The 24,728-nt window shown below is 51.2% G+C and overlaps 1 protein-coding gene across 2 annotated transcripts in view; it reads left to right on the top strand.

The window, feature by feature from the left end:
* TNR (tenascin R) overlaps positions 1 to 23,343 on the top strand; it is a 28,773-nt gene extending 5,430 nt beyond the window's left edge. Inside the window, exons 4-21 of one of the 2 annotated variants that reach the window (XM_068416831.1) lie at positions 361 to 476; positions 3,017 to 3,167; positions 5,825 to 6,094; positions 8,067 to 8,252; positions 10,142 to 10,231; positions 10,344 to 10,607; positions 11,254 to 11,520; positions 11,629 to 11,748; positions 12,295 to 12,438; positions 13,085 to 13,204; positions 13,759 to 13,896; positions 14,505 to 14,635; positions 15,652 to 15,784; positions 18,824 to 18,975; positions 19,941 to 20,037; positions 20,857 to 21,018; positions 22,616 to 22,779; positions 23,224 to 23,343. In XM_068416831.1, coding sequence (XP_068272932.1) covers positions 361 to 476; positions 3,017 to 3,167; positions 5,825 to 6,094; positions 8,067 to 8,252; positions 10,142 to 10,231; positions 10,344 to 10,607; positions 11,254 to 11,520; positions 11,629 to 11,748; positions 12,295 to 12,438; positions 13,085 to 13,204; positions 13,759 to 13,896; positions 14,505 to 14,635; positions 15,652 to 15,784; positions 18,824 to 18,975; positions 19,941 to 20,037; positions 20,857 to 21,018; positions 22,616 to 22,779; positions 23,224 to 23,343 — 2,825 coding nt within the window. Of the gene's footprint in view, positions 1 to 360; positions 477 to 3,016; positions 3,168 to 5,824; positions 6,095 to 8,066; positions 8,253 to 10,141; positions 10,232 to 10,343; positions 10,608 to 11,253; positions 11,521 to 11,628; positions 11,749 to 12,294; positions 12,439 to 13,084; positions 13,205 to 13,752; positions 13,897 to 14,504; positions 14,636 to 15,651; positions 15,785 to 18,823; positions 18,976 to 19,940; positions 20,038 to 20,856; positions 21,019 to 22,615; positions 22,780 to 23,223 lie in introns of both variants that reach the window. The other variant, XM_068416830.1, reaches the window with a different exon arrangement.
* Positions 23,344 to 24,728: the final 1,385 nt, after the last annotated feature.

The raw sequence follows: 24,728 nt of genomic DNA, 5'->3' as shown, positions 1-24,728 counted from the left end.
CCGGGACCATGATGTACAGAGGAAAACAGGAGTATCAAGCTGTAATGGCAACCTCCAGAGAGGATCCTCAGAAACTAAAGATACAGAGGGCAGGAGGAGAACATAAACTACCAGACACTCCCTTGCAGCTCCCTCACTTACCCCATTCGCATGGTAATGAAGTGGGATGCTTCGGTGTCCGGCAGCCCAGGCATTTCCCTCTTCTCCCCCAAACCTGCCCAGAGCAGGGACAAAGGGACTCTGCTAACAGCTACCAAAAGGGTCCCTATTTTCATTGCCCAGATAACAAAACAGCCACAGGGAGTGGGGTGGGGGCAGCAGCACCCACACATCTGCTCACTGTCCCCTGCTCCCTTCCAGATCTCGCCACGCCGCAGGGGCTGAAGTTCAAGACTATCACAGAGACGACGGCGGAGGTGCAGTGGGAGCCCTTCTCCTTCCCCTTCGACGGCTGGGAGATCAGCTTCATCCCCAAGGTACCGCTGCTGCACGCCAGGCATCGTGGGGTACACCCGCTCACCCTAAAAACACTGAGCGAGCGGGTCCCAAATAAGCTTCCAGTTACTCCCCCCCCCCAAAAAAAACCCCGACCTCTGTTTGCAATTTGCGTGCTTCACATCAGACAGCCCCAAACACCTCAACCTCAATCTGCCAGCTTGTGTTTCCCCGATAGCCTTTGCTGTCAAGACATGCATGTCCTCAAAGAAATTTCCCAATAAAATCAAGAGACGAGCATATAAATAAATAAACCTTCCAGCCTCGCTGCCTCTTGCTGTCACCCCCACTTTTTCCCTTCCATCTCCTTTGCTGCGACCCTTCCTCCTCCTCCTCCTCCTTGCCCCTTTCTCTCTGCATACTAAGCTACCCAAAGCAGCCCAGATTGAACTGAGCAGCCGCCGACAACAACCTTCAGCATCCCCGAGTCACATGCACAGCTAATTCCTGCCACTGAGTTTTAATCGCAGTGATGAACAGGTAGAATTTGTGCCAGAAAAGATGAAAGGATGAAAGATGTTGCCCTAAATATCGCGTATTTTCTATGCGCGGCACCAAAAATTGTACATGAAGTATTTCATCTATATTCATAATTTCTCCACCATTTAGCCAGAAGTATAGCTTCAATTGTACATGGAGCCTCTTTACAAGAGCATTCGAGCCCCAGCAGTAAAAGAAATGCTGATTAAGGGCTCAATTACACCGTTTTCACTTGTACAAAACCCTCGGCGCAGTCAAAGGCAGCTCTGGGCAGCGGAGAACTGCAGAACTTGGCCCTGAAGTTTTAAATGCTCTTAACTGTAAAGTATCATTATACAGCACAAAGCAAGGGCCAGATTGCTTTAAATAACTAGTTCCCTCATTTCCAAAAAGGCTGGAAGGTTCTGGGTGCAATTTTGGGTACCTCCACATGCAAATTGTGTTGGAAGTTGAAGTTCAGGTACTGCAGGTATAAACCCCGGGGTAATTTTCATTCACCGTCAGGATAAAAGCTGAAATGATAAGGCGACATCAGGGAAGAGCTTTCAGTCTAGTAGCAAAAACCCAGCTATCTTTCAAACACTTCAGTGATACTCGGGAATTCAGCTTAACAGCATAAAAGAAGCAGATAAATGGGGATATATTCATTGTAGGGTGAGGAATTGCTGGGATAGAAGCAAACGTCTCCCCGCAGGGTCATCATCTCAAGCCATCCCATAAATACAAACTGTTGGTCCCCCTTTCCATTTTTAAGCTTAAAACTGAAAACCATGCGGAAATATTTCAGGATTTAAAGGAAGAGAGAAAGCGCCAAGGATGGCTGTTCCTGGACGCAGGTTTTTGGGGCGGGAAGGGATGTAGCTCACCGTGCTTTGAAGTTCTCACATCCATCAGTCAAGGGCACAGTCCTGTGTTATAAAGACATGGTCGTGCTCCTCCTGTCAGCTTCTGAAATCGGACTCTCTCAAGTCTCCATCATCAGTTTTTCTCCTAAAATAAGGCAGAGGGTGCTGTCTCCTCCACTGCCTGGAAGCTACGCTTGCTTGGGCAAACACTAAACCATTGCCACACCCTGAATAAACCCAAAACCTAGTCCCAGAGGCTAAAAAAACAGAGTTATAACAGCAGCATCACAAATAACCTCTACAAGCAGAATCAAGCTCACTCTGCCTTCCCAAAACCTGGGTGAGAGGATGCCAGTTTGGTCCTCAGCATCTTGGTGAGGATGCTCGCACCGTCCCGCAGAGCCATCCTCCTACCACGGTCCCCGCGATGCTCTCGCCCCCCAAAAGCCGGGTCAGGCGGGGATCGCCCGTCTGCTGCGTGCGCTGGGGATGGGGCGGTGGAAAGATGAAGTGAAGACAGATTTAGAAAAGAAAATTAGGAAAGGTAAGCTGGCAATTTATGGCTAAATTGGAAAATTTCCCGATTAATGAGAAAAGAGATGAATGTGAATGGAGAGCTACGTGCAAAGATTTGTTTAGCGTGTTATTAGTGAAGACAGAGGTAAGAAAAGATCCTTTGTCCAAACACTGGCAGGGAAGGTGACATTTGCAGTTGCTTAAAGACTTACGGTTTTTCAGAGAAAAACAGCAAAGTATAATGAGCTTAATGAAGATACTTGAAAAGCAGGGGATGCCAAAATAAAGACCTTAGAGTTTCATACCTGTATATGAACAACTAAAGGCTCCTGGCACCTGAATAGCAGGGAAAACAGCTGAACGGCTTTGGTTTTGTTATCTTTTCTGTTCTGGAGAACAGCAGACACACAGATGGTGAAATAAAGAAGGGGGGAGTGTAAAGAGGGGGTGGGAGAGGATTTCTCAACCCAGCATCGTGGGTGCTCCATGCTTGGTGGGTGACTTCACCCTGGGTTTCTGCACCTCCCAGTGGGATGTGCCTGGGCAAGGATGGAGTTTGGGGCTGCAGGGCTGGGCGTGGAAGGATGCAAGTGGGGGGCACATCCTCTCCATGCATCAGTCCCCCCACAAAACACCTTTTTTTTGTTGTTTTTTTAATGCTTATTTCTGCTCCCCGGCAGAATAACGAGGGTGGCGTGATCGCCCAGCTCCCCAGCACCGTCACCACCTTCAACCAGACGGGGCTGAAGCCAGGGGAGGAGTACACCGTCACCGTGGTAGCCCTGAAGGAACAAGCCAGGAGCCCTCCCACCTCCGACAGCGTCTCAACCCGTGAGTGAGCCCAACCTCGGGCAGTGCCCAGGGCTTGGTCCCCAAAATAAAGTCCCATCAGTGAGAGAAGCCTGGCACTGCACGCTCAGGGATGAAACTAGCACCACCCAACTGCCCAAGCTACAAGTGCATGGCAGCAACAGCATCTTCATGCAGTATTTTGTCTCCCTCTCTCCCAAATCGCTGTAAGCACAGAAACCATGGCCAGGTTAATGGGGCTGGGAGCGAAGGTTCAGGTCTGCTTTTATTATATAGCTGGATAAATTCCTCTTCTCCGCTAATCTCACATTTTGGAGGCTGGACACCCTCAAGAAACATCTCTATAAATGTATTGCCTACTCATATATAACAAATTAAAACTCCCACTGCTTTCGTGCCACTAAATGCCCTCTACTCCCACCAATTCAGGCAAATCAGGCAGCAGGGCTGGGAGCCAGGACCAGCGACACATCCTCTCCTAACTAATTTATTCGGCTCGTCACTGGTCCGTCCCATAGGCTAGAGGAAATTCAACTGGGTCTTCTCCTCGTTGAAGGAGACGTGGCGATGGGCAGAGCTCAACTGGGGAGAAAAGGCTCTCCACGCAGTCTGCCTTGGTAGCCAGGCAGATGACTAACTACCTCCATCCAAGGTGTTCCAAACAGAAACAGCATTTAAATAGGTGCCGGAGGGTTATAACGAGGTGATGCTCTCTCCAGGCTGCTAATTTGAGGCAATGGTGAGAGCAGCACAGAGTAGAGGGAGGGTCCCTCCACCAGCAGCAGTTTGCTGCAGGTCTGAGCTTCCTCAGCACAGTCCTCTCCTCCCACTTCGCCTCCCCATGCTCAGCTTGACATGGCTTAACAGAGACATCTCCTGGTCAACCCCAAATCTCCCTTTCCCTAGGAAGTTAGCAAAAAATAAAGACAGAGGCTCGCACTTCAAATTCAGTGGTTGACCTTTGCAGGGGAGCGCAGATGGAGCGGTGGGCTCCCAGCTCTCCGTTCCATGAAGGCGTTCCCATGCTGGCCTGTCTGCCCTCCTCTGCGGCACCCCCGTAGCTTTGCCCCTGTCATCCTTGTTCTGCCTCAACACCTTGTGCCCGGACTGAGCAGCAAAGCTGTGCAGCATGAAACCATGCCTAAGTGGCACTTGATGCTTTCCAGCACCACCTAGATGACTGGACAACTTGAAGCAGCTGGAGAATCAGGGTTTAGATGGTCCTGGTCAAGCTGGACACCCAGCTCCTACCTAAACACTCTGCTTCCCAGCCATCTTCCTTTCTCCATTGGTGTTTGGCCCCCAGACCTCACCCCACTGCTCCCAATTCCCCCACGTGTCTTCTCTAACCCTCTCTGGCCCTTCCCACCCCTGCCTACACATGTCTCCTCCAGGACTTCCCACCCTGGGTTGCAGCATTCAGCACATCCTTATTCTATAGTGGCATTTTTAATATATACAGTATATTAGATGTACTTGCATGCAGTTAAGCCTGAATTACAAGACCAGCGTGGTGTTTTTCCCCACCTTGTGACCATGTAAGTGATGAAAGGGGCTGCCCAGGAGGCTCCATGCATCAACGCTGTCATGGCACAGGAGCGATGGCCAGGCTTGGCCTGTCTGTCCATCCATGCAGCAGTTAGCTCCTGCTGGACTCAAAGCATCCATCACCGGGGCTTGAGGCCATGATTTCCAGAGGGCGAGTGTTGGGGGATGTGGGGGATGGAAGAGCCCAATTCTCTGCAAAAGAAAGCAGAAATAGTCTCCCAGTAGATCCCCAGTATGAATTTAGCTCAAACCTCTTTACCTGAGAGGATTTGGTGGGCACCCACCATAGCCCCACTCCCAGCTAGTTATGAAGACTCACCAGAGCAGTTGCATTTTCTCATCTCTCAGCCCAGTGTGGAGACATCAACAGCTTTATGAGCTGATCCCTCAGCTTAATGACAAACCAGGAGCTGGCACAGAAGCAGGAACATTTCTAGAGATGTTCCTCAGTTCTCAATGCTTGGATCAGTCCTTGGCCCCACGTTATTTCACACATCATCAATGCCTTTCAGAAGGCATCATATCATTGCTAATAAATTTTGCCAATGACAGAAAGGCTCAGAAAAAGAGTAAATTGAGTGGATGGAGATCATCAATAAAAGCAATCTGAAGGGCTCGAAGAGCTGGGCACAAAGGAAAACGACCCGTTTTTCAATGCATCGCGAAGTACGAGCAGTTATCTAGGAGCAAAGAAAATGGACCACAGTTAGGCGTAGGAGGTTTTATCCTGGGAGGTGCCACCTGAAAAAGCCAGGGAAGAATTGTGGCCAATAACCAGCTCGACAGAAGGGCACGAGTTGCATTATAGCTGTAATGGGCATTGATGGGAGAACTGCTGGGTCCTGCTCTGGTGTCCACTGCTCAGGAGAGACATCGGTGAAGCGGAGAGGGTTCAGGAAAGAGCCAGGAGATTGGGATAAGGGACTGGGAACCCACTGAGTCCCTTGGGATGGGGGGGTCACATCTCTTGCCCATGCCACCTCTCTACCTCATGCCCAACTACTAATTCAGGCCACTCTGAAGGTCAGGTTGAAGCATCCCTGAAGCTTGGTGTCCCCAAAGCTGCCACCCTTTCCCCATCCAACTCTCCCAAAATAACAGGTGCCCGTTTCACCCTCCCTGCTCTGCAGTCATCGACGGCCCAACGCAGATCCTGGTGCGGGACGTCTCCGACACGGTGGCCTTCGTGGAGTGGACGCCACCGCGCGCCAAGGTGGACGCCATCCTGCTGAAGTACGGGCTGGCGGATGGGGAGGGCGGGAGGACCACCTTCCGCCTGCAGCCCCCCCTCAGCCAGTACTCCCTGCAGGCCCTGCGCCCCGGCGCCCGCTACCGCCTCGCCGTCAGCGCCCTCCGGGGTGTCAACGAGAGCCGGCCGGCCCTCGCCCACTTCACCACAGGTAGCTAGCGGGCTTTGCTGGGAAAACCGGCATGAATTTTGAAGCCTCCAGCAAGCACGGGTAGATGGCTTGCTGCAATCTGCAGTGGGTTGTCCTACAATGAGCTTGGGGTTTTGCACGTATGGAGCCGAATCGAGGTTTTTTTGCATCTGGGATTTAGTGGTACCTGGTTTGCCCCTGGCATGAGTGAGCTGGGGTTTAATCCAGTGTACTGGGAGGAAGCAGCACAATGAAAACATGATGGTTAAAGCGCACGTCCAAATGAAGGTGCCTCAGTGCAGGTGTCTCACATCCCGTCACGATCCTGGTGCAGAGCAAGGCAGGGCAAATGATTCAGCTCACCCAAAAACACACACACACAGTTCAAACCACCCTCTGACCCCCCTCCACTAGTGCCTACATTTCTGCCTAGCCCCTAAACCTCCAGTGCAATGGGTCTCCACCATGCCCCATGGGGATGCTCGCAGGGCAGCCCAGGTGATCCCAGATGCCAGCAACCAACCAGGCAGACAACTAAAAACCCCACATTTAGATGACAACCCCTGAGCAAACCCCACCTTGGCCACGTCCTGCTGAAGCATCAAGGCTGAACCTGCTTCTGGCTGGGTGCGACACACATCCCCACCACCCTCAATGCCTGTTCAGACCCACAGCTTAGCTTGAGCCCACGGCTAAAACTTTACAACGCAGCAGTTTACACCCTTAATAGCACCCGTAGATCAACACGCAATTCTCCAAAGCACCAAAACTCATTCCCACTAAGCGTCGAGAGCCAAAGCAGATGCATTGCCTGAGGAATCAGCAGTCAAGCAGCTGAAAGCAGCCCAGTCAGTGCTTATGTTATTTTATATCTTCTCTGAATATCCTGGCTGGTCAGTAAAACTTTAATTAACATTAAGCCTGCAGATAGCTAACAGGTTTAATTTACCGTGCCATAAAGGAGGAGGTAGAGCGCGTATTTCAGTGCTGGTTTATGGTATATAAATTACTTGTCATGTAGATTACCGGTGGATAGCAGGCTCCTACTATCGTAACCACGGTGTGTGAACTGTGTGTGTGTATATAGCTCTAGAGATATATTTTTTGGACGAGATGTTCACCGCAATTGATTTGCTGCGTTGGCCTTCCTTGCTTTATTTCTAAAAGGCAACATAAAAAATCCACCCCCTCTAAACCCAGATCCATCAAGGTGCAGTAATTCCCCCCCCGTCTGCTGCTGCCCAGCCCCTGCCCAGCACCAACCCGTCGCTCACAGGAGAGGTTTATCATGCAAATTAGATATGAGGAAGAAATTCTTTGCTGTGAGGGTGGTGAGACCCTGGCCCAGGTTGCCCAGAGGAGCTGTGGCTGCCCCCTCCCTGGCAGTGTTCAAGGCCAGGTTGAATGGGGCTTGGAGCAACCTGGTCTGGTGGAAGGTGTCCCTGCCCATGGCAGGGGGGGGTTGGAACTAGATGATCTTTAAGGTCCCTTCCAACCCAAACCAGTCTATGGTTCTATGAAACCAGAGCAGATTCGGTGCACAGCCTCAGCAGCACTAACAAACAAACTCTTTGGGCAACGTCTGAGTGCGAATGAGCCTGTAAAGACACTCGAGGTTCTTCTAAGAGCAGTTCAGGCCAACGCGTAACCACTACAGCACCCTTTTATGCATGCTGCCTCAGTTGGCCTTACTCTAATACATGGGGAAAACGCTTTTCTTTCTCAAATAACATACAATTAGCTCCAAAGTTACTTACTGAGGGATGCTGTGAATGCCCCAGCGCGTGCGTCGGTCTCGTGGGCGGCATCTCCCTGTCTGTGCTGAGCAGGAGGTGAGAGCAGATGCCCCAGCCCCTTCTGCAGGGACATATCCCAGGGAGGAGGGACCACACGTGGGACCTCACGGATACCACACTATCCCTCCTGTTTAGCCATGCCAAGGCTATGGGGTGCCCGGTGGTGAGACAGAGCCTCTCTCCCTTGTGTCGCGCAGAGCTCGATGCCCCCAAGAACCTGCGGGTGGGCTCGCGGACACCCGCCAGCCTCGAGCTCACCTGGGACAACAGTGAGGCCGAGACGCACAGCTACAGGGTGGTCTACAGCACCCTGGCTGGGGAGCACTACCACGAAGTCCTGGTGCCGCGCGACACCGGCCCCACCACCCGGGCCACCCTCGCAGGTATGCAGGCATCAACACGCCCTTCCTCCCCCTCGCAAGCAGGTAGGGCAATGGAGAGCCCAAATCGGCATAAGTTGCCCTTATGCTGGCACATATTTGAGGCTGCTTTGGAGTTTACTAGTTACCAGAGAGAAGGTTTTCCTTGGGATGAAGCTCATTTTCCCCTCTGTGGGTCCACATTTGGGTGCTGCTTATCCAGGAGCTGAGTGGTGCACTCAGGTGTGATACTACCTCAGTGACCTAAACTGCAGTGACACCCATGGCAGAGTCCGAGCTTGCCTTGGAGGAAGAGACAGCGTGAAGGCTCTCTTTTCTCTCAATAAAAATAAAAAAAGCTGCCAAGTCTCTACCTGGCAGTACCAGCACTGCCTGGCTGCTGCCAGACTCAGGCAGGGCTACAAGAAACCCCCCCGCCAAGAGCAAGCTCCAGAGATACAGAGGCTTAAGTCGATAGCGGTGAGTGATTTTCATACAGTGCCTCCATCATCACCTAAGTGCATTGCTTCCAGCTCCCAGGGTACTATGTAATAAATAGATTTTTTTTAAAAATCTAATTATAGCAGAAAATAACCCAAAAAAACATTCTACTGGCAAAAAATAAAGCCAGGATAGCCATAGTGTGGCTGGCACATGAGCCTCTCGCATAGCTCCGTTATGCAGGTGGTAGCCCTGTCCTCCAAGGTCTTGTTGCACGTGGTGCAAAGCTCGTCGGGGTGGGTTTCCAGCCACCCAGGGCCTGGTGGGATCTGCTGTGAGGAAGCAACCGGTGATCCCTTCAGCTGCCTGCAGAAAAAGTGGTGAGGAACGGTGCTGAGCAGAGCTTATCAAAGATTTAAGCTTAAAAAGACAGCGAGCCTTGCCCTGCCCCATATGTCTCTCTTCAAAAGCAGCATTTGCACAGATATATCAGTAATTCTGCTCTACCCAAAAGAGCTGGAAGAGAAAAGGCACTATTTTATATGCTCCTGCTCATTTATTTCTTCTCCTCCCCCTTCCTCCCAGGCTCTTCTCCTCCTTTCCAGGATAATTCTGACACTTATTGGGCAGGGGCAAAGGGGGGTCCAAGACTGCACCATAGCAAGAGGAGAGGAGCAGGGGATGGGGGTTTCCCTCCCTCCCAACCTCTCAGGGAAGGTTTTGGTGGCGTCAGGGGATGGTGCCCCTGGGCAAGGCAGGGTGAGGCCAGGCTGGAGGGTTTATCGCTTTCGCTAACCCTATGGGAAAGATCATGAAGCGCAGGGAAGAGGGGAATAAACCCATTAGCAGCCACGCAGAAGTGACAGGCAGAGGCAGGACATGTCCCAGGGAGATAAAACAGTGATCAGCAAGAGGTGCGTGGGAAAGGAGCTGGATGAGCTCAATTCCCATGTCCCTTGAGAGAGGCCCCGCAGGATACGTCCACCCAAAGGAGTAGCACTTGATTTGGCTCCCAGAAAGCCTGTGCCTTTCCTAATTAACGTGCGTTTCATTTACTCTGCATAATTTATTTCTCTTCGAGACACCAACCCTGTGACAATATTGGATGTTGAATCACTTTGGAAACAAATATAGCTACTTTATCCTTCCCATCTGAGCTCACACGCACACAATTTCTGTCTCGATGCCAGCAATTACAGCAGACCTCAGCAACAGCTTTTAAAAATTGCTGATTTCTGAGCTAAAATAATCCAAATTCCCTGTCCAAAGGCATCCACAGGGCTTTTTAAAAAGGCTCAGCTCTTCTCCAATGTGTGGAGGAACCGCTGACCTGTGGGAGGGCTGCTCACCCCGGGGATGCTCAGGACAGTCCCCCGCTGTCCCCAGCTGTGGGATTTGGGGGGTCACAGCCCAAGGCCACCCAGCCAGGCACTGCTCTCATGTCCCTTTGTGTCCTTTGCACCCCCCGGCAGATCTGGTGCCAGGGACAGAGTACGGCATCGGGATTTCGGCCGTGATGGACAGCCAGCAGAGCGTGCCAGCAACCATGAACGCCAGGACCGGTGAGTTTGGCCCCGTTGCATGCCCCAAGCACAGCCAGCTCCTATGGCTCAGGCGTCTCCATGGGACAGTCCATGCATGGGGACAAGGGTCTGCATCAACCCTCTCCCACAGAGCTTGACAGCCCCCGGGACCTCCTAGTGACGGCCTCCACAGAGACGTCCATCTCACTGGCCTGGACCAAAGCCACGGGGCCCATCGACCACTACCGCATCACCTTCACCCCCGCCTCGGGCATGGCCTCCGAAGTGACCGTGCCCCGGGACAAATCGCAGCTCACTCTCTCAGAGCTGGAGCCTGGGACGGAGTACACCATCTCCATCATCGCCGAGAGAGGACGCCAGCAGAGCCTGGAGGCCACTGTAGATGCCTTCACAGGTACAGAAACACAAGTCAGGATGGGGCCAAGGGCACAGACCACTGCCCCACACTGGCACCTCCACCAGCCCATCATACCCCAGTGACAAAACTCCTGAGATGGTGACAGGGATGAGAGCTGGGGGCAATCCATCCACATGGGAGGAGGTCTGTGGACCTCAGAAGGAAGATGGCCCTACCAGTGTGGCGATCCCATACCCCGGCCAGCAGCACCGAGTACACTTGCTTGGCTGGAGGCTCCCATAAGGACGAGGCAGGGTTGGGGGAACAGCTAGCCCCCTCTCACCAGGGTGGTCTGTGTGTCCATAAGAAGGAAAAACCAAGCCTTGAGGGACCTCACAAGCACCTCTGGGTCAAAAGCCTACAGTCAAGAAGCCCAGACAGCACCTACCATCTGTAATGGGACAGCCCTATCACCCACCATATGAGTCTGGGATGGAGGATTTTTGCAGGCAGAGCTGAGAAAAGCACCATTTTCCCCCTCCCAGTTCTGCCTCTCAATCCCAGCACAGTTTCAGATCAATGGAGAGCCCAGAGCTGCAGCTTTGCCACGTCTGTTGGATATTTCCCATGCAAGTGCTGGGAAAAACTCAGAGGCCAGGATCTGCAGATGGTCGGGGTTGCATCTCCCCTCTCCATCTTGCAGGGGTCCGGCCCATCACGCAGCTCCACTTCTCCCAGCTGACATCCTCCAGCGTGAATGTCACGTGGAGTGATCCATCGCCACCTGCAGACCGCCTCATCCTCACCTACAGCCCCCAGGACGAGGAGGAGGCACAGCAGCTCACACTCGACGGCACCCGCAGGCACGCCAGCCTGACGGGCTTGCGGCCTTCCACCGAGTACCTGGTGTCGCTGGTGACCATGCATGGCACCATCAGCTCCGAGCCTGTCATAGGCTCCATCACAACAGGTACCACGGGACCCCCCTGCCGGGCACGTGACCCCGCCGGGAGGGCGGGTGGGGGGACGGGGAGCGGACCTGCCTCCCACAGCTTTGCCTTCTGCTCTGTCTCACCAGGGATTGATGCGCCGAAGGACCTCAGGGTGGGCAACATCACCCAGGAGTCCATGATCCTCTACTGGAGCCCTCCCATCGCTGCCTTTGACCACTATAGAATATCCTACCGTGCTGCCAAAGGTAATGGGTCAGACCACTCTCGCTTGTGCCCTGAGCTCACAGCTGCCAACCCTCCCTCCATCTGTGGGTGCAAGCAAGCCACTAGGTCATCCTCACCCCAGGCAGCATCCCAGTGGCCCAGGAAAAGCCACCAATGGCTGGGATGGAGCAAGAGGCTGCAGGGGTGGAGGACAGGGTGTCTGGGACACGGATGGAAAGGGACCACTGCAGCCAAGGGCCAGCTCAGCCCAGAGGGGCACAGGGAGTGACCCCCTGCAGCATGCTCCCCTGGGGATGGTTAATTCAGGGCCCAATCCTGAAATCCCACCTCCCTCACCTGCTTCCCCAGCTCATCTCCCTTAGCCCCAGTTTTGCCTATGATGCTGAAAAGGTCAAGCCAGCAGAGAGATGGGCACGCAGGTGTGCACCTGCAGGCACAAAACCCAGTTACCCCCCAGTACCAGTTCTGGAGAGGGCTTCTGGCATTGCCCTCCCCTCCCAAGCACCTCCTGTACTCCAGGGATGGGGCCAGCCATGATGCCAAAGCTCTTGGCTCCGTTCCTGCAGGGAGGACAGACAGCACCGCCATCGCCAGCGATGCCACCGAGTACACCCTCCACCACCTGCAGCCCGCCACCAAGTACGAGATTGGGCTGAAGAGCGTGCGGGGCCGGGAGGAGAGCAAGGTGGCCTCCATCACGATATACACAGGTGGGAAGGAGCTCCTGGTGGGCAGGTAGCCATCAAAAAGTGCCAGGTCTAGCCCTGGGCAGGGTTGGCAGCCCCTGCTTGTACCAGCAATCAGGCAGCTGAGAGCAAGCTGGACCCCATGCCAGCCTGATGCAAGCTCGAGATAAGTGAGGCTCACAAGGGCCCAGTGTGGACTTTTGAAGTATGGCTAAGCCAAGCTTTTCCCAAATATGCATAGGTAGTCATGGAAGAAGTGATAAGTCTGTGTACCAGGCATGGGGAAGCCAGAGATATGATGTTGGGCAACCATGACAACCTTTCCTAAAGGGAGTACAGATTTCCAGAAATAATCCCTGTGGAAGCCCTGACTCAAACAGCATCTGCTGCAAGAATAAAACTCTCTGGTATCCCCAGACTCCTCAAAACCTAAAAAAACCCCTAACATCCCAGGCTGTCCATCAGGAAAACAGTGCAAGAGCAGCCCAGGTAGCAGAGTAGCACAAGCTATGACACCTCTGCTCTCCAGCTAGGTCAGCAATAGCTCCTCTGCAGGCACATGTATCTGGGCAGCAAGGCAGGACCTCAAGCACTGAGCCACAAGAAGCCCTTCCAGTTCATAGCCCAGTCCCTTAATGTCTCTGACTCTCTGATTCTGTCCCCCCTGCAGCCATGGATGCCCCCTTGGGGGTCACGGCCACCAACATCACCCCCACCGAGGCACTGCTGCAGTGGAACCCACCGCTGTCAGACGTGGAGAGCTACGTCCTCATCCTCACCCGCCGCGCAGGTGCGCTGGGGCTCCGTTTCAGCTCACCTCCACCTCTTCCCCATCCCAAAGCCCAGGGCTCAGCAGATGCCCCCCATGGAGGGAGTAGGGAAGGAGCCCTTGCTTCAGGAGGGCAGCAGCTGGCGAGTGGCAGGGCTGTACCCCATCCCCAGATACCAGCTCCTCCCATGCAGGTCCCATGGCACGGGCTTTCCACTGCCCACCACCAAGCCTCAGAGCATGGCAGTCCATACAGGAGGGAACTGGGATCCTCCCACTTGGCTAACTGGCCCACCAGCAGCAGCCCAGGGGCAAGCAAGTACCTGTTCCACAGAAACTTGGTGTGTGGCACTCAGTGAAAGGGAAAGGAAGTATCAGGCAAATATAGTGACTGTGGGAAAAATCAGACCGTCCTTCAGACCAAACACCACCACTACAGCTCAGCTGCTGCACAGGAGTTCATGGTGTTTCAGCAATATAAGTGGTTTTGTTCTTGAGGTCATACCCATAGACACATTTTGGAGAGCCACCTTGAACATCTACACTAACTCATCCCTTTTGTCTTACAGCTGCAGGACAAACAATTCTTGTGGATGGAGTCAACCAGGAGTACCAGCTGACCAACCTCCTGCCCAGTACCACCTACACAGTCTCTATGTACGCCACCAACGGGCCTCTCACCAGCCAGACCATCAGCACCAACTTCACAACTCGTACGTACAATTGCCTCTCCCACGGCCTGTTATGCTCCCTTAGCCATACATCCACCCCAGGAAAAGTAGCCAGCAAGGCTAAGCCAAAGCTCTTGTCACATACTTGTGGGTGTAGAAGTAGCCATGTGCCAAAAGGACACCCAAATACCAGTGTTGGGCACAACACAAGAACAGAATTTTAATCACAACAAGCATCAACCATGATTTTCACTCTTTCAACATCCATCCACCCCTTTCTTTCATTTCCCCTGGATGTGGTTTCCCAAGAAGACTCTTGACCAGGTCTTCTTCTTGCCCAAGGCCATAGCCCAGAAGAGCACTAGAACCCATTTTGCTTACAAGCAGCTTGACAGGCACCATAGCACATGAATTTCAGAGCTGTTACCCTTCAGAGAGCATGCAGGTAGAAGAGGACTTTTAGAGGGTTTGCAGAGCTCTGTTCAAGGCTGGGGATGGGTGATGAGGTCTGGAAACTGATGGCGAGGATGGACTTCGGGCTGTAGCTCAGGGCTGCAAGGTTGAGTCCCAGCACATTCAGTTGGGAAGCGGGGCTGGGGTGGTTGTGTGAGAGAACTTGCACTTCCTTGGGTCCGTATCCACCCTTGCAGTTTTGGATCCCCCAACAAACCTGACAGCGAGCGAAGTCACTCGACGGAGCGCCCTGCTCTCCTGGGTGCCTCCCATGGGAGAGATCGAGAACTATGTCATGACCTACAGATCCACCGATGGCAGCCGGAAGGTGAGCGAGTTCTCACAAAGGAAGAGGCTCATTAAGTCGAGGAATAGCATGACCATGGCGAAATGAGTAGGAGAAACCCAACAAAGCAAGAGAACGATGCTCACTAGGTCAGGGAGAGAGCAGAAGGGCAGATGGTACTTTCTGCATAAGCAATACTTTAGGTAAACAATTGGCAAAAGCAGGAAGAGACTGCCTAGAGCAAAATCTTTATGCAGAGCTGCAGGGCTGGGCACAGAGGGCATGCCTGGAAATTTTGGAAGAACTGGGGAAATTCACAACTTGTGAAACACAAGCAAGTTGAGGCAGGAGAAAATTATCCCGCAAACAGAGACGCTAAAAATACCATCTGCCCTTCTTGCAAAAAGGAAGATAGGTACAGACAGCTAATTAATCCCACAATACAATATATTTGATTGTTTAATGAGTGTGTCCATATCTGCCTGTCTGGAAGAGTGGCTACAAACGCTATCAGAAAGACGTCACCACAAATAGTCTCGTTTCCTTTGCTGGCGTGACTGGCTCGCAGCAGCCAGAGGATAATAGCTTCGCAGAAGGGATTCAATATAATGCGACGTGGCATTGTCTGACGACCAGGAAAATTAACGTGACAGGAACTGACGGAGTCAAAACTGGCTGATAACCAGGTCTGGCCAGCTCTACTCCTTGCAATGCTTGGGCAATCTGTCATGCCCTGTGTCGAGGGTATACAGATCCCAAATGACTTGGTAGATAGAGCACAGACTGTGAACATTTAAATCTCCTGTGTCCAAACCAGCTAGCTTTGTCCCACCAAACCATCCCAACCAAAAGGCTGGATATATTCTTTGAGGTCAATATATTGACCTCACATTGACTTAGTCCAGGGGTGTAAGCAGACATGCAGCACTCCTCAGCCAGGTACCAAGGGTTGCCATAGTTTGTGGCTTCCCTTCCCTTCTCGCTTGCTCTCTAGGCTCCTCATCACTTTTCTTATCTGTTGTTCTTGGTGTCTACCTCCTTCTGGGACCCATGTACAGGAGCTGATTGTGGATGCTGAGGACACGTGGATACGCCTGGAGGGGCTTTCTGAGACCACAGAGTACACGGTGCGCCTGCAAGCTGCCCAAAACGCCATGCGGAGTGGCTTCATCTCCACCACCTTCACCACAGGTGAGGACTCACACCACATCCACTCGGCCAGGCAAGGCTTAGCCCACATACCATGCTGGTAGACATGGACTGCTTTTATGGGCTCTCCTTCCTCAGGCAGCATTTCACCACAATCCACAGAGAGGTACATTCATTTCCATGATGCACAGTGCTGTTCTGCTACGAAAAGTTAATGGCTGAAGGACCTAAAATACAAACACAAGGTCCAGCCCAGGGCAAGGGGATTTGAGCTTCAGACCAGGAATCATCTACCAGGCCCTTTGCCTCGCCCTTGGCCCTCCTCAAATGCATAAATAGACAGAAAAAAAATCCACCAAAAAAAAAGTCAACAACATGTTATCAACAGATACGCTCTTGAAGTGAGTGGGGAGAGACCCAGTTGGTCTCTCCAAACTGTAGACACCACCTGATCTCTCACAAATATCATAGAATAGTTTGGGTTGGAAGGGACCTTTACAGGTCATCCAGTTCAACCCTCCTGTAATGATCAGGGACATCTTCAACTAGATCAGGTTGCTCAGAGCCCTGTCCAACCTGACCTTGAATGTTTCCAGGGATGGGGCATCCCTGGAAATATCAAGCAGGTGCATCTCCACCACCATCAGTCGAGTCACAGAGAGCAGAGCCAGCATGCCCGCAGGACTGTGGTCCTACTGATTTTATCTAATTGCATTATTCCTTCCCCCTTTAATTGTAGAGAAGTCACAATTCACTAAGGCAATGGGAATGGTTTCCTTTCCAAATCAAGTTGTGGGCATCCACAGCCACCATAACCCTCAGAGATGGTGTCCTTATGCTTGCAAGAATGAAGCTTGCATGAAAACGTCACCATTGCCCTCACCCTTTGCAACCATTCACATTAGAACCGTGCAAAGCACGTAGTGCCTCACCCTCTTTGAAAAGCCTTGCTAGGCCAGGGCACTTCAGAGACAGAGTGCATTTTGTTCAGGGCTGAATCCAATTACACTTCTCCTGGGCTTCAAAAGCACTAAGAAACCTGATGATGATGTCCACTTAAATTCCTCCCATCTGCACTGCCAGTTCGATTAGGAGAGCTTTCTTTGAATCTGCTGTGGATACACTTCGCCATCCTGGTTACAGGCAAAGGTCCCTTCACCTGCTTTTAAGAGATAATAGAAACTATGTACGTCAACAAAAAAAGAAGAGCCTCTTCTCTAACGCTTCTACGGATCAGGCTTTCCTGTTATTCGCGCCTCTTAGGCGGGCACATAGAGCCAGTGCAAGTCAGGCAAGCGATGGAAAAATGCGTGTAATCTTTGAAGCTGTTTGGGAGTCAGGAATGAAGCTGCACAGGGCTGGCTTCTCAGCTGGGATAAAGCAGCAGAAACCCACGTATGTCGGGCAAAGAGAGCACCATTTCCATTAAATACCAATGTCACACCTCGGCGGTGTTAGAGACACCATTACCAGCCGATGCAGCATCCGAACACAGGTTTAATTTGCTTTTAAGATGAAGATAGGCATCAGCAAGAAACCAGTTTCTCCCCACTTACCCCATATATCGATGAGACAGAAGCACCCAGGAACAAACACCGAGGCAATGCCATCCATGGGCAGCACACCTCGGCGAAGAATTGGGGTCTGGGATCCAATACGCTCTGGCAGCGTATCGGGCCACTTTGCAGAGAGCAAGGACTTTAAGGAGACAAAAAAAAAAGAAAAAAGAAAACAGGCTTAATTTAAATTGTTTTTCTTCCTTCTGCTCACAATACACAACCCGGGGTTCTTCCATTCCCTCTGACATATTAATAGCTCAGCCTCTTTGTTTCATGTTTGCATAAGGTTCTTGGGGAATTGTATACAGATGGGACAAAAGGAAGAAACAGATACAGTATTTATAATTTAGAGTGGTTGGAAATGTCTTTCAAGGTCTCCTTGGCTGTTAAAGATATGAATATAAATTAAGAAACAAGTAATCTCCGCAGAGCTCAGGGGAGCCTGAAGTGGTTGTCTTTGAAGAAGTTTTCATTGTTGGGTACTATAAAATACAAACACTGTCTCACCAGACTTTGCGCTACAGACCACGGAGATGGGAAAAAATAGGGGATCTTCAACATTTCAACAAAGCAATGACCTCTGAGTCTTCAGGTCGCAAGGGTGGGGGGAATACACCCAAGTGAGAAATGAAAGACAAGGGTCTGTACCCTGGTCCTACGGGGTATCACGCAGTTGTGATGGACACACACAGCATGTCCTTCACACCTTCTCAGTGAGTAATCAAGACACATCCACGCTTCCAGCTCTGCAGTCATTTACTCCATCATCCATATGCACCAACAGCAAAGAAAAGATGTATTTCCCTGTTTTGCATTAATGAGAAAAAAACTGAACCCAGAGTTCACATCCCAATATTGCTGGGGTCTCATAGTTAAGACTCACTTAAACTCTAACCCCCAAATGAGACATTTCCTCACTAGAGGACACCTGGAGCACAGCCACACACCCCACATTACCCATCTCTAGCATCTGGCACTACCTAATTCCTGCTCAGTTTGCAAGTGACAATCAGCTCAGCGTAACTCCACCATCATTTCCAAGGACATAAATCAGGAGAATCCCCCTGGAATCAGTAAAATCATAAAACTTGTTTGGAGCTGGCAATCCTGAGAGGAGAACAGGTTTTGGTATTTTCACAGCTGTCTAAATACGCTGGTGACAGCTTAAACCCCAGGGTTTCCGACACGGTGCAGAAAGATGGTCCAAGAAGTGACATCCCTCATCATTCATAGTGATGTTACCATGCATCTTTCCAATATAGGACATATGGGAGATTAATTAATATAGGCACATTTTTTTTTCCATTAAATCTTCTGCTGATCTTGAAGATTCTTTCCAACTAAAATGATTCTATGATTCTATGTTGTTGGCAGGTGTCAAGTCCCACCACCTCACAGAATAACTTGGGACGCAGAAGCCAAGTTAGACCTTTTCTAGATCATAACCAGTGGTGCCTGAAGCATGTGGAAAGGGTATCACTCTGCTTAAATTTTGCCTTTTTTTTTTTTTATAATTTCGCAGGTGGCCGTGTCTTTGCCAACCCTCAGGACTGCACCCAGCACCTGAGGAATGGAGACATGCTGAGCGGCGTCTACACCATCTCCATCAATGGGGACCTCAGCCAGCGCGTGCAGGTGTACTGCGACATGACCACCGATGGAGGCGGCTGGATTGTGAGTAGCAACGCCATTGTCCTATGCGTTGTCCCCATCGCAAAGTAACTGAGCCCCATCCTACCAGCAAAGCCAAGCACCACGCTGCACGGGAACGACAGCAGGCTTAATATTGCACGCTTCATTTCCCACGCCACAGGGAATGGCCCACGCTCCAGTAATAGTAGTTACACTTGGAGAAAGGCCCTTTGATTTATTTGACACATTTGCAGTGCTTCTGGAGAGCAAAATCTGAGAGTGAAGCAGATTTATTGTTCTAGAAATGAAATTAATGGCTGACAGCTTTCACGGGGAATGATTCACACCGCCTGCAGTAGGAGGGTGTCAGGCATCACCCCGATTGAGTCCGCACAGGAGCATTCCGGAGGCAAATGCCTGTTTGGCTTTTGAATTGCACAAACATTGCTTGTCTTGACATAGATGGACTGACAGCTTAAGTAAATAATGCTCTAGTGCTTTGATTTTATTTGTGTCAAACGCTTCCTTACACGCATTACACAAAGCTCTGCTAGATGTATAGTCAAAACAAAAAAAAAAAAGGGTTTCCTCAAATGCCGATTTCTAGCACAGACATTATTTTAGCCAGGAAATTTCCCTCCATATCGCTCTGGCTCAGAGCATCCCCTTGGATATCACAGAAAGAGCCAGACAAAAGCAGAATCACATGCTAGAAAACAAGAGGTACCACGCGTCGGGTAGAGCAGAAAGCTTGAAGGTTGATTCCTTCCTATTATAACATTGATTTGTCTTGGACATCATCTAACATCTCTTCCATTTCTCCATCTGCACAGGAATTAATTGCATGGCTGCAATTAACACTAACTGGATGGGCATTGCAATTTTCTCCCCTGAAAGGCACGATGGAAAGACAAAGTATTGTCTTTATTTTGTGTGCCCCAAGGCCTGGAGAGGCTGCCCCTCTTCTCCTTCACACTGATTTTTCCCCCCATCTTCCCCCACAACAGGTCTTCCAGAGGCGGCAGAATGGGCTGACTGATTTCTTCCGGAAATGGGCAGATTACCGGGTTGGCTTCGGAAACTTGGAGGATGAGTTTTGGCTGGGTAAGTCTTTAACCGATGGTCTTTCATCAACGCATCAAACCCAAGCTCCCCATATACTGGGCTGCTCACCCATGCCAGCTATTGGCTCCTGGCCCTTCACCCCACTCCTCTACCCTCTCCTATGGACACGTAGTTCATTCCCTACCCTGCACATTAGAAAGTCACTCATGGGCACACCACATAAAAGCACATCACGAAGGCCAGCAGCTCCCTAATTTGCTCCTCCTAGAAGAGAATGGGGTACACTGGGGGTCTTCATGGACCAAAACCATCATCCTCCTTTGGATGACTACAGGTTGCATTGGTGGCATCTACAGCCCATGGACCTCACCTGGCCTTGGCCAGCAAGCCAGTTGCCCAGCGAAAGTAGGAAATGGGTGAGCAGGACACCCAGCACGGCTCTGAAATGGGGCATGCTCCCCAAAACCTGAACATGAGCCAAGACCAGCCCTGCAGCATAAACACGCTCTGGCTTGTACGGGAGCTTAACAGCTCAAAAGACAGGTGTGCAACACAAGAAGCACCAGCACTCCACAGCTGAATGCCCCCAGCTTCAGCCACATGGAGAAAGCTGAACCTGGGGCTTGAACCCACCCCTTATAGCCATGGGGAAGTGAAGCTTGAGTGGGGACAGAGAGCTGAGACCCCACCAGTGCCAGGAGAGACAAAGACTTAACCAGAAGTGCTGTTGCTCTCTGGTTCCTGTCCTCGCTCTCATGTCCCACACACATTTTATTTGCCTAGACCTTTTTTTTGTTTGCTCACAGAGTGGATCCAGGCACTGGGTCTCACCAGGTATCTTGCTGCTTGTCTCACCAGGTTTGGACAACATCCACAAGATCACATCCCAGGGGCGCTATGAGTTGCGAATAGACATGAGGGATGGCCAGGAAGCGGCATATGCCTACTACGACAAGTTCTCCATCGGCGACTCCCGGAGCCTGTACAAGCTGCGAATCGGGGACTACAACGGCACTTCAGGTACAGCCTCAGTGCTAGCGAGGAGTAGGGAAATCCTGGGACCGGTGGGTCTGAAACCGTGAAGGAAATCCCAACATCAAAGCTTACTTGTCTGGAGCAGCAAAACGCAAACCCTTTCTACTTTCCTGCAGTCCATCATGTAAACCAGGCTGATAAATCCCACTAAGGATAGAGGGAATTTTCCATTGGGCATTAGATACTAAGTATCAGAGGCATTGCTGTTCAAATAACCAGGTCAACCATCAGAGGTGTCCTCTCCCTTGACAGTCACCGCAGCTCGCTATTGATGTCATGCTGGAGGGTGTATTTATCGCCCTCCCACAGCAATGGAAAAAACTGAAATCCTCTGCATCGTTTCCTCATGCAGAGGCCAAACACTGGCTGGTTTTGCAAGGACACTGTCACACCTGCTTGCTCGGTTGATGCAGCAGCACTAGGGTTTGCCCACCTGAAAATGGTGGGTGATGGAGGGAGAGGGTCTCTTCCCCGAGAAGTGGTAGAGAGGTCCAGCTGCAGGCCCTCTAGCTGGGATGGACATGCCCAGGGACTGCAAGCCTCAGTGACATACAAAACTTCACTGCCACATACTTAGCGAGGCACCCCACACCACGTCCAAGATAGAGGAGTTTTCCTGTACAATATCTGGTAGCTGCCACTGGAAGAGGAGAGACAGGGGTCTTGGTTGCGTGCAACACAGCACTTGCACTGACCTTAAGTCCCAGGGCACGAGGCACCCAACTCATTGCCAAAAATGCCAGTAACTGCTGCAGACATGACTCCCTCCCCTTCCCCACGCAAGCTCTTCTAGCCATCCAGCCAAGGAGCTTCTGCTCCGCCTTGAGCAGAGAGGCAAGAGTTGCCAAATGGTTAATTGCCAAGAGGTTTTCTAGCAAGCCTCTCGGTGGCTGGACTGCACACAGCAGCATAGGTCACTTTGTATTTTCTTAGGGACCACCAAGAAGCATATTAAGAACATCTCCTGTAAGTACATCACCCAGTGGTAATAACGACCACATTTCACTTTGGCTCTTCTTTCACCCAAAAGCAGCTCTCTCATTCCTTAGTAAGGAGGGGACATGAGGTTGGTGGTTTTGGTGAAATAAGACAACACACACCTTCCAAAAGGTTCTTCCCCTTATCCAAAGGGAGAAAAGAAGGCCAAGCATCTCAGTTCAAGAGGCGAACACTTGGCCTCTTCTGGGAGAAAAAGTTCCTTTTGGCTAACAGGAGGGAAGGAGGCTGAAAGCATCCTAAAGTTAGGCAGCAGAATCAGGCTTCAGGAAACCAGGGATGCCCAAAGCTAGGATTTAATTCATTTCTGAAACACTGAAACTCGGATCCAAAACCGTATAAACATTTTATCTGCCAAACCCAAGCAGCCTCTAAGATTTGCTATGGTCTGTACTGATCCTAAATGGACAGCAGAGGACCTCAGATGAACCAATTGTGAGCAATTCCAGTTAACGTTATTCCCAGACTTCCAGCTGCTTGAGCTGTTGATTGACAGGCTACCACAGATACCAGAATATGCTAATTTCCTTGTCAAAAGACCACATGACTCAGGCTCCATCACCCCTAACGGCACCTCTTTCCACAGGGGACTCCCTCAGCTATCACCAGGGCCGCCCCTTCTCCACCAAGGACAGGGACAACGACGTCGCTGTGACCAACTGTGCCATGTCCTACAAAGGGGCCTGGTGGTATAAGAACTGCCACCGCACCAACCTCAACGGCAAGTACGGAGAGTCCCGGCACAGTCAGGTAAGGGCAGAGCTGGGCTGAAAGCCTTCAGCATTTCTTCCAGCAGCACAACCAAGCACGACAGAAAGCCCAGGCTAGGGCTGCATGGTCAGTGCACCAAGGTCAGGAGCACCACTGGGGTGACCTAACACAAGCTGGAGCAAAGGAAACCACCTTCAAGCCATTTAGGCTAACGCTTTGTGCCTCATGCTGGCTACCATGGTCATTTACCATGGTGCCTGCTGAGTTACATTTAAAAAAATAGATACATAAAATTTGATCAGGAGCCTTTGGCCTGTGGGAAAAACCCATCAAGCCAGAGCTGCAGAAGAGTTTCTTGTTCCCACTGTAGCAGGACCTTTCTTCTGGCTTCCCTATGGCAGTCAACCTTGATTCCTTCCTCTCCCACTCTAGTTTCTTGTTAGGGCCTTTCTTTACCCTGTGCCTTTCTCTCCCTCCTGCCAGGGGATTAACTGGTACCATTGGAAAGGCCACGAGTTCTCCATCCCCTTCGTGGAAATGAAGATGCGACCTTACAACCACCGTAACATCTCCGGGAGGAAGCGACGGTCCCTACTGCTCTGAGCCAGCTGAACTCCCTCCTGCCTCCCACCACCTGACCTTTTCTGTCATTTGTTTGTATTTTATAATATGAAAAGGGAAAAAAAAAATACTACTCGTCTGAGATAGCAACCTGCCCCCACAAGTGCTGGAGGGAACCACAGCACAAGCAAAGGCTGTGGGAAAGGAAAGACCTCATTGCTTTGCATCTGTCCCAGAGAAATACCAAATTTCCAGTCTCCCTACCCCAATGCTCTGGCCCTTAACACGAGAAAAAGAGAGAGAAAGAGACAGACAGATTTTTGATATTTTTTTACAAGACTTAGAAATCCCCAGCAAACCCTGTTAGAAACATTTGTCACAGGGCTCGTGGCAGAAACCTTCCCCATAGGGAACTTGGTGGGGCCATTTCCGCCCCAGTCATGGCCAGGGACACTGGTCTTCTCTCTGCCTCCCTGTCCCCTCCTGGCAGAGAGGTCCCAAGCTTCATGCCATCCTGTAGACACCAACTCTTCCAGCAGGCAGAGGCCCATCTCTCCTTCTGGCCTGGTCATCCCTCCCCTACACGCAGGCAATGTACGCAAGGAGACAAAGCGAGGACAAGCAAATGCAAGGCTCATCCCATCCTCAGTTTTTACAGGTCACACTGGGAGGGCTTGGCAAATATCTGCATATGTAGGCAAACTCTAGAGAGCCCACAGCTCACGTGTTGGCCCCACCACAGCCAAAGTCATCCTTGTATACACAGGGTACAGGGAACAAGAGCTGCTCCACCAGTCCCAACCTGCATCATCCACTCCTCTGAGCTGAGCTCATCCCACTTCAGGTGCATGACATCTGCTTGGGTTGTGCTGAGCTTGATGGAGAAGAAAGGAGTCAAATTAGAGGACTTGGGAGGAAAAAAAAATCACTACTTGCAGTCTTGAAGTCTAGGGCCCATTTCCTCTGCTGTTTCTACATGCTGTCTCTCACTGAGGTCATTTGTCCCAAACCAAAGAGTCTAAGAGAAGGACCAGCAACCAAAAGAGCTATCACACAACCACAGCCCAGCCTGAAGCTGGCACCACCCAGGTGCTCTTGTTCAGGGACATCCACGCACACGGGGAAGGATGACAACACAGCCAAGGGGGGAAGAAAAGTGCAAGCGGAGAAATGCCTGTTCCCTTCCTTCTCGTACACCATCCCTCTTCGCCGCCATCACAAGAGGAACACAAATCTCAGTGCCTTGGTATCACGCTCTCTCTAATGGGAAATCTCTCCTGGAAGGTAGGCTTAGTCCATTCAGATTTTGGAGCACTTCAAGACCCTTGGAAGAATAGATGAGTTCACTCTTCCCATCCTTAACTTCTCCTATCTTAAGGAATATGGACCCTTCGAATAGCTCTGGCTGCGCTCTGTTGTCATTGACA

The sequence above is a fragment of the Nyctibius grandis genome, chromosome 21 (genome assembly GCF_013368605.1).
Source record: "Nyctibius grandis isolate bNycGra1 chromosome 21, bNycGra1.pri, whole genome shotgun sequence".
Lineage (NCBI taxonomy): Eukaryota > Metazoa > Chordata > Aves > Nyctibiiformes > Nyctibiidae > Nyctibius > Nyctibius grandis.
Note: the sequence above shows the minus strand (reverse complement) of the source record. Positions and strands in the feature narration are given on the sequence as shown.